Source organism: Primulina tabacum, chromosome 13, assembly GCF_025594145.1.
Source record: "Primulina tabacum isolate GXHZ01 chromosome 13, ASM2559414v2, whole genome shotgun sequence".
In the NCBI taxonomy this organism is placed as follows: Eukaryota; Viridiplantae; Streptophyta; class Magnoliopsida; order Lamiales; family Gesneriaceae; genus Primulina; species Primulina tabacum.
The window spans coordinates 5871018-5880457 of NC_134562.1; the positions used below are offsets into that span (position 1 = coordinate 5871018).

Sequence of the window (9440 nt, forward strand, 5' to 3'; positions counted from 1 at the left end):
TATAAAGATAATTTTCTTAACTAAACACATAAACTAAGCTTTACAATAATGACATTATATTACAATTAACTATAAAAAATTGATTTTTTAGCATTTTTATTTGCAAAGTGATCAACCAATATTTCATAAATAGATTTTTATTAGAACTCATTGATGTTGCAGAATATCACGAACCGGAACCTTCTTGTGCATTCCAAAAACTTCTAAATAGATGCTCTGTAGAGGTTCAAGCACTTCTAAAACATTCTCCATATTTCATCAATTAAGAGTTTTCTGTGAAATCTTATGTGCATAGAATAATCATTTAGAGTAGTATAGAATGGAATTAACTAGAATAGTGTAGATCTTAGAACCTCCTAGAGAGTTGATATGTATCGCTTTCATCGTAAAAAACTACTAGTATAAATAGGATTAATATAAATAGGGTGAAGCTCTTATTGTAAACTACCAAGTTTTCAAGCAATATAGCATTTTCTTTCAAAGTTTTCTAGAAGCATTTTTACTTAAGTCACTTGCATACAAGCACCAAAGGACTTTATCTTTGCAGCTTACATGGGTAAACATATAAAATAAATGTCATAATTGTACAAAACCATAAAATATTATTAAAATAAAGATCGTTTTACATTAGAGCCAATAAAAACCCAACCTACTCTAACAAATACAAAATACTAGGAAATTCAAATATCCAACCATATTTTTCCTACCAATTAATAGAATAAACATCCTTCCATGGTAGTTATTATGTATAGGACATATCAGTGGAATTTCACAGAAGCACCGCAGAAGGAAAAATTGGAAACACAGATCTGCTGACGGAGATAGAGGCTTGTCATAAATCATAGATTGTAAGGGGCTGCTGACTGAGGATTTCAGTCGAGAGGGCGGACTTTTCATTGACAATTTTTAAAGAGGAATTTCGTTACACTGGAGATGGGGAGAGTAAATATTCAGGCTGTAATCTTTGTAGAAGTATCCCACATAAGGGACAACATGGTGAGAAAGATTTTTTGAAGGCTGAAGATTCGAAAAAAGATTTAAAATTGGAAGGGTATAAAGGCATCGTGAAAAAAATTAGAGGTGCCAACTTTGAAGCTCGTCTTTGACAACACATGCAAAACCAGGAATATTTAGCAGGGCAAAGTTGCATAGATACAGAACACCGGTGTAGCTTATGGGTTTGATCAACTCCATTGCCATTCTTCACTCCCGAACAAATGGCGTATTCTATTGATTCAAATGGCACAATTGCTGAACAAAAACAGCAATGTTCTTCATATTCAAAACTCTCTCTCCTGTTAATAAAGCAAGAATGGAACCAGCCTTCAGCTAATAGATTGATACAGTATCTTAAGATGCTATTCTATGTATGTGTGCATGAATGAACCAAAAGAAGTTCAACAAAGATAAGAACATCATGAATTACCTCTTCTTAATTTTACCAACTTTGGCAGCAAGAAATTTTAAATCATCCTCGACAATTTTCTCATGAAGTGAGATATAGTGCTCCAGTTGTGGGCATTCATCAGGATGCCAACAGCCAACATCGCAAAAATTTGTTGGCACATCTGACAGAAGATCTAAAATGGCAGAAAAATATAAACCAACAAGTCTTCTCCGTAGTTCATTTTCACAGCACAACTGCAACTCCTTCCATACATTTGTCTGTTCCTCTATGGCACTACTGAATCTTTCCAAGTCTTGGTGTTTTCTACTCTCGCTCACCTCATCATTTTTAAGCACAACATGCCTAATGATTACATTGATGAGGTGCAACTTACGGGTTGAAAGAGTGGGCAAAATTTTAAATGCCGTAGACAAGAACGTAGTACAAATGCAAAAATTGGATCCAAAATAAGATGTCAACCATTTCTGCAGAATATGCTCTACATAGTTTGGTATCGACTGTTTGAAAGACACGAGGGCTGCCACAATATCCCAAATGTTCAGAAGCCCACTGAAACTCCCACACAGACTCAGAGACCACAATATGTTTTTTTCCCACCAAATTAATTCTACCTCAGGAAAACCGGGAAATGATCCGAAATCAATATCAAAACATATATTGGAGGAAGTGTCCAATTGCTGCCCTCCAATCCAAAGGAACTCGATAGCAGCTTTCTGAGTTCTGTAAAATTACAATAACATTTATTGGTCAATCAAACATAGGTAAATATAATTTTAAAAGTTCACCTTTCCTGGTACATGGGATTTAATAAATCAGAATCAAATCTTCGAGCCTGCAAATAACAGACACCAAACTTCTTAGAACTAGATTTAAGTACAGGGGTATCAATGACATCTATTCAGCATAAGGTAAAAGGTGACCAAGTGCAAGAAAAGGATCAAGAGATTCTCCTTTTCCTAGGTATTATTATATGACTACAGTTCCGGAGAGATGAAATTTTGATCTTTCTATTTTCCTCTTTATTTTTATTTTCAGTAAATTTTCTTTATTTTTGTAAAGGGCAAGAAGCAAGATATTGACCAATCTCATCTGAAACATAATATAAGAGAAGTAAAAAATAAATTTTTTGGACGGTATGTTATCTAAGAGTTTTCTCAAAATGCTATGAATAGAATTCAGTTTTTTCTTCAAATCTTGAATCGCTACATCAAGTGAGTTTATTATTTTGACTTAAAATATGATAAGAGAGAAAAACTAGTACAATATTCAGGATAAGTTCATGGACATTCCAACTATAAGAGAATGGACGGATGGAATATGATACCACAGCAATTGCCAAGCTCCCATGAGATACTGCCAGACCAAAGCAAGAATCATATACATATGGAACCTGCAGAGAAAATCTAGAGTCTATTGGAAACAAATATGCAAATTTAAAACAGAAGTAAACATGAAAAATTAATGCATACATCCGGGGAGCTATTCAAACCAGGAGTATTTGAAGGAATGTGTATTTCCCTTAGTGCTTTCCCAACTAAATTCCACGCTTTCATAGAGTTGTCCTGTAATACATGAACTGATCAAATAATCTGGAGGGCTACCAAGCTTTTCAACCTCAAGGCTTTCTGCTTGAGGCATTACTTGATAACAAAAGCAATTAACATGGATTTTTTAATTTTTAATATCTGTTGAACTAACTTTCCCTTAATACTAAAATTCATATTTATATCAATAAAACACTTTCTTCAATATTTATTACCTGGCTGCAGCTGTACAAGCAGAGTCCATCAAAAGCCCAAGCTAAACCAGTGACCTGATTGTTATTTTACAAGATAAATCATATGTCATTCCATATGCCAAAAAAGGTGTTGAGAACTTACAATGTGGTCATGCGCACTATAACAGCCAATTATTTCAAATTCATGGTTGGTCATATTCATGGTCCACACTTCAAATGATCCGGATCCTTTACCAATAGCCAGGAACAAATTTAGTGGTGTTTGCAGGGGGGCAGTAAATGAAAGTATGGAGACAGGTGCTGAATCAACAGTAATAACCTAATTACACGAGCAATCACAAGTTCCAAAATAAGATATAATCAAAGTAGCTGGTCTAAATTTTGAAAGGATAAGTAGCAGACTTTTAGCAGGATATGCTGACCTCCCTCAGCAAAGAAAATGAAGCATGAACAGTTTCAGATGACTTCAGCAGTTCCTTAATATTCACCCGCCAAATCTTCACTCTATAAACAAAAAGAAGAGGAAAGTCACAAAATTAAATGTTATAATCAAATAAAAGGTAAACCTTATATGTATGTGTGTGTATAATTCAGTAGTTCTAACCCATGTCAAGCAAATGTGCTAGACTTTTGGCTTCGAAAACAGAAAAAGGTTAATTAGTTACTCACCTCCCATTAGAACTTCCCGTCGCTAAAAGAAGTTGAGGTTTTGAAATTTCAGAGCCATATAAAGCCCAGCAAATAGATGTGATGCATGTATCGTGTGCCTTGAGAAAGCCACCATTTGATGCTTTACATGGGAGTTCAGGGGTAATAATGGAATAACTCTCTGGTGCATCAATTCTCCAGAATGAAATTAGACCACATTTCAATCCAGTAGCAAGAATAGAGCAGCAGCCCGAGGAGTTATGAGGAATAGAAACCCAATCTTCAGATGTCCTCAGAATCGGTGACCAAGCCACAATAAGGGGTGTCAACATTGCATTGCGAGAAGCATATTGTTGTGCCGTTATTAGTTGAACATTGCATTCTTTGATCTTCAGAGGTGTCCCTTCAGAAACAGATATGGGAATAATTTCCCATGTATTGTTTTCTTTTACATTGTCAAGTTTTTTTGCAGCAACCTAATAAAAATAGCAACACATTCAATGTAATGGCATATATCAAATGCACAACTTTTCAAATTGAAAGCAGATCATGTAGCTGCATTGAAGCTGATTTAGTAAGTATGGAGGTTCATGTCATGGAATAAAATGATAAAACTAAATCAGATAGTGAATGCAGTGTGCAGTACATTAGTTTCATTCTGTCTCCTTCGTTTTCTTTCCTTTCTTAAACTAGATACAGGTGGCTCATTAGGGCATTCAGATTCTGCATTATCTCGACTCCCTATCACCTGTATAAAGAAAAAACCCCAAGAATAGTTGGAATTCATATCATTAATTGTTATGTCATCAAGAATATTTCATCTAGAAAAGTATCTGGGGATATGCAAGAAACGCTAATCAGCAAAAAGTTGAAAGATAGAACCAACTCACATCTAAACTTTCTGAAGATATAATTTGAGACTCTCCGAAATTGATCTTGGAAAGAAAATTATACATCATCTCTGATATGTCCATAACCTAGAAAATTTCAGATTATAACTTTAGCAAATGTGTGAAAAACAAACATTAAATTTAGGAATCACAGATAACATACTAGATTCCAAATTCATGACATTTATTATGCATAAGCAACAAAACCGTAAATACAACAAACTTGAAGGGCTATGAAATTCTTTTTGAAAGAAATGTTGATTAGGTATTGCCTCTCCAAACATAAACAAAGCCTCCAGTACTAACACAACAAATTTACACATTAGCACAAATATGAATCTACTCATGGGCTCATAGCCAACACAGAACCAACAGTAAGAACATAATTAAGAGCATCTATAGACACAAGAATTGAAACAATTCCATTGCTAAAATTTTCACCATTTTTTTGGTTCAGGAAGATTATTAAAGTGAAGAGACAGCAAGCTCGAACCATAATTCTGGTCCTGCCACCACTACTTCCTGAAAGCTTCATTTATAAAATACTTAATACCTCAATCCATTCAGCCGAAAAATCACAGAAGGGAAAGCGGTAAAGTTTGACGCGTCCCCCAGTGGTGCAAACAGCAAGCAAACAACTGCACGATTCATAGCAAAAGGTAGAATTAATTCAGGGAGGCAACTTGTGTTGCATACTCAAACAAAAACTTCGATCAGGGGTAATGGTATCAGTACCCAGCATTGCTAGCAAGACCTGCAGGAGACCAGGAAATTGACCTAACACATGGCCGTGTATCCCGCGACACATGCATTGGCAACAAGCACCCAGAGAGAAAATCTATCCCTGTGACAAAATGAAAACAAAATCAAATGCAGTGACCTGAGAAAATAAAAAGTACTTGAAACCTCAACTCAAAATTAATTTTCATTTGCACTGTAAAACCACAAACCCAGAAATCCAAATGGCATCCAAATTGTGTACATACATACATACAATGAGCTCATTCAAAACTATGAAATTCATTTTTTAATATGATTCTACGTACCTCCATCATTTATGACACCAATGGAAAAAGGCTTGCTTGGGAGAACAGAAATTACACCTCGACATCCAGCTCCAGAAGGTTTAGCAGGATTCTAACCAAGTGAACAACAAGCATATACCAGTGATTCGAAGGCTAAATCAAACAGTATAAAATTAAATCCTAATTTGAAAAAACAAATAAAAAGTAAGGTAATATGAATTATATAGACCAACTACTATAAGATTCTCTATCAAATTCAAATCAGACCCTGTATTGAACTCCAACATAAAACAGCTTCCAGACCAGTTATGAAGATCAGGTAGATTAAAATGTAAGCATAAATTTGGCGTTTAAAATTCAATAACAATGCAAAAATCTTCGGCTAAAAAATAAGCATGCTATTAAGAAATATTATTACATTATATGCAATCAATTGATTTAGTAGTTGTCTTTCCTAAGTCATGGGATCAGATCCCATCAAGTGGATCACAGAATACTGGATTCAGAATCAGTGGTCATTGATTCTTGTTCATGTCAGTGCATGGTTAATAATGTCATCTGCATAATCCTCACACTAACAGAATCACTTGACAGCCCAAAATTCTTGATCAACTAAAAACTCAGCTAGAACAGATTGAATGCCAGGATACTTCTGAACTTGAGCAATTTCAATGTTGAGACTCAAATGCTATACATCGTATCAGTAAAATTGCATCAAAGCAATTCAATACTAAAATCAGCAAACGTTGAAAAGTTAACAATTACCAGGATCGTAACGAGGCTACCAGAAGCGACCGCCACCAGATTCTCTTCGGACCAAGCAACAGCGTTCGGATAACAAGGCGCTGATACGAGCACCGCCGCTTGGAAGCGGGAAGACATTGTTGAAGAGAATTGAAACAGAAAGCAGAGCGGCGTTTTATTATTTTGGAGTGAAGCGGATTCGATGCTTCGACCTAATTTGTGAAACAGCTCGAATAGTCCAAATCGAATTACACCATATAACCTACATATATTTGTATTTCCTAGACTAGACTAGAAGACTAAAAAAAATCTTCTGTTTTATATTATTAAAATAAATAAAAATATTTATTTTTATGTGGATTTAGGGATTTCTCGCTTTGAGAAGAAATGAAGTTGAAACATTAGTCAATCTCATGCATTAGCCAATTTAGGGGTGAGTAGAAACCAAAGCCAAATCAAATAGTTGGTTTGGTTTTTAGTCGATCGATTTATATTGGTTTTAAAATTAATCATATCGAAAAAATTGGTTTTGTTCAAAGTTTTGGTGAAAAATCCTAACCGAACCAATTTTATAAATATATAATATTTTTAATTATATACATATTATTTTATTTTATGTCATATAATTGATATTATGAAAGTTTGATGATTGGTATTGGTGGCACATTTTATAAAGCTAAAAAAAAAATTGACCATTATCCCGTTCAATCTTCACAAGTAGTTATTGATCTTCATGATGTTTTTGGAAAAGGTTAAAAACCTCGAGCAAGAAATCTTGGATGTGAGTGAATTTACTCTTACCAAATACCCAAGTTGGATAACATAAAAGATAAATGTCTTTCTTTATTTGAAGTGTGATAATGGATGATATTGAAGCTATTTCTAAAAGTTGAACTATTGAAAAATTATATTTATCTATTTATAATAGCTAGTTTTTAAAATTTAAATTATGATTATAAAGAGTCAAAATATTTTATTTGAACAAAATTAAAATTTAAAAATGAATATCCAAAAGTTCGCGACGGTATTTAAAAAGCCGTCGCTATATTAAACGGCGATTTTTTTAAAAAGCGACGGTTTGTAACCATAAAATGCATAAAAAAACTACTACGCAAAAATTAAAATTATGTAGTAAATTTTTGGGGAAAAAAAAATTAAAACCTGATTTGCGCGAAGATATGCAGCTCCACGTAACGCTGGAAGATCGTACCGACGAGCAAATCTACGAAATAAATACGAAAAAATATTAGTACAAAATTAAAAAATCGAAACTTCGAAAAATTGATAGAGTTTAACTACTACTAGATATAGACGAAAAATCGTTTAAGAAAATGTCTGCGAACCTCGGTATATATAAAATTATAGCGACGGTTTTTATTAAAACCGTCGCTATATAGCAACGGTTCAAATAAACCGTCGCAATAATAGCGACAGCTTTGGTAAAAATCGTCGCCGATTACATCGGCGACGGTTATTGCACACCTGTCGCTACTATGGCGACGGTTTTGATTAACCGTCGCCGATCTAGATCGGCGACTATTTTATTAACACCGTCGCTAATATAGCGATGATTTTCCTTAAACTGTCGCTATAATAGCGACAGTTTTTAGTAAAACCGTCGCTTTTCAATAATAGCGACGGTGGTTAATAAAAACTGTCGCTTATCAAATTAAGAGACGGTGTCCTAAAACCGTCGCTACAAAATAACGACGGGTAGAATACAACACCGTCGCATAATACAACTGGTTAAAAACCGTCGCACAAGATAACGACTGTTGTTTCTTAACCGTCGCTATGCTTTACGTTTTTTTGTACTAACAACCCATATCAAATATATAATATTAATTAGGAAATTGTAATTATGATCCTATTTATTTGTCTATTTTTTATTTTAGTCTTCTAAATTGTCAAATTTTCATCTTAGCATGTTATCTTAGTTTCTTTCTTCTTATTTTCTTTTTGCAATTTTAGTTTTTTTCTCACACGGTGTTAATGAAGTGTTGACGCAACGTTACATGACGATAACGTGTACCAATGTCACATTAAAATTTAGAGACACAGCAAAAATATTTTTTGATCCTGAGCTGACTGATCCGATAAAAAAAATATTATCGTGGGTTCCAAAGAAAATTTCTTTGATACCTAGCAGGATGTTGGTCATCATGGTTTAAGATCTCGGAATTAGTTAGAGAATACTACTCACTAATCGATGTTCTAGTTTTTGATTTAGAAAATGAAAACATAGCTTTCTTCTTTCTTCCTTGAACTTTCATTATAAAACCAACATGTCACGCCCCGAGACCGAGGCGTATGGTATATGATTTCTTCTCGGTTTGGAATTTGACATTCTCACCCCAACATATTACCATTGCATGAGTCTTGACTAAACAATTCATTCTCAGAATGATGTCAAAATCCACCATTGAGAGTTGAATAGAGTCGGCATTGAACGTATGCATATTGTTACTGATTTTATAGTCTCGATGTAACTCGAAGGTTTCGATAGCCTTACTAGTAGGTGTTGCTATCCTAAAAGGTTTAACAAGCATTTTAGGTTTAACCCTTAATTTCTTAGTGAACCTCTTAGATATAAAAGAATGTGTGTCACCACAATCAAACAACACATAAGCAGGTAAATTTTTTTATTAGAATAGTAACTTCTAAAAAAAACTAGTGAAGGTCCCTGTAAGTTGCTAAATCTCGTGTTCGAGGTTACTCATGGTCTTAGATTGGGTCGCCATTTCTTGCTCAAACTTTGTCAAAATTATGTTCGAAAATGGTTGCAACATGGTCGAGATTTTAGAGAATTTATGCTTAAATCGGTGTGATCTTCTTTGTGCAAAATGGGAGGGTTACTTATATGTGAGGAAGAAAAGTTTTTAGTCACGATTCTATCCCTTAAATGCATCATTGATGAGCATAAATAGACCAAAAAGTAAGCTTGTTACCAAAAATAGAGGATGTCAAATCTGGTGAGACTCTGATTA

General features: G+C 34.2%; 1 protein-coding gene across 6 annotated transcripts; it reads right to left on the reverse strand.

Annotated features, from left to right (window-relative positions):
- Positions 1–582: 582 nt before the first annotated feature.
- Positions 583–7771, reverse strand: LOC142522215 (uncharacterized). Of its 6 annotated transcripts, none has more exons than XM_075625404.1 (16): positions 7615–7771; positions 6475–6665; positions 5731–5821; positions 5420–5528; positions 5238–5322; positions 4685–4771; positions 4441–4542; positions 3816–4270; positions 3569–3650; positions 3289–3465; positions 3168–3221; positions 2898–2970; positions 2733–2818; positions 2194–2240; positions 1427–2128; positions 583–1295 (listed from the first exon to the last, which is right to left on the reverse strand). In XM_075625404.1, exons 2-16 carry the CDS (start codon positions 6589–6591, stop codon positions 923–925), a joined length of 2640 nt encoding a protein of 879 aa, XP_075481519.1. In that variant the 5' UTR covers positions 6592–6665; positions 7615–7771; the 3' UTR covers positions 583–922. The 6 variants fall into 6 exon arrangements, with proteins under 6 accessions (XP_075481519.1, XP_075481517.1, XP_075481518.1 ...); XM_075625402.1 differs by having other exon boundaries at positions 2733–2798; positions 2878–2970; XM_075625403.1 differs by having other exon boundaries at positions 2733–2798; positions 2878–2970; positions 6475–6670.
- Positions 7772–9440: the final 1669 nt, after the last annotated feature.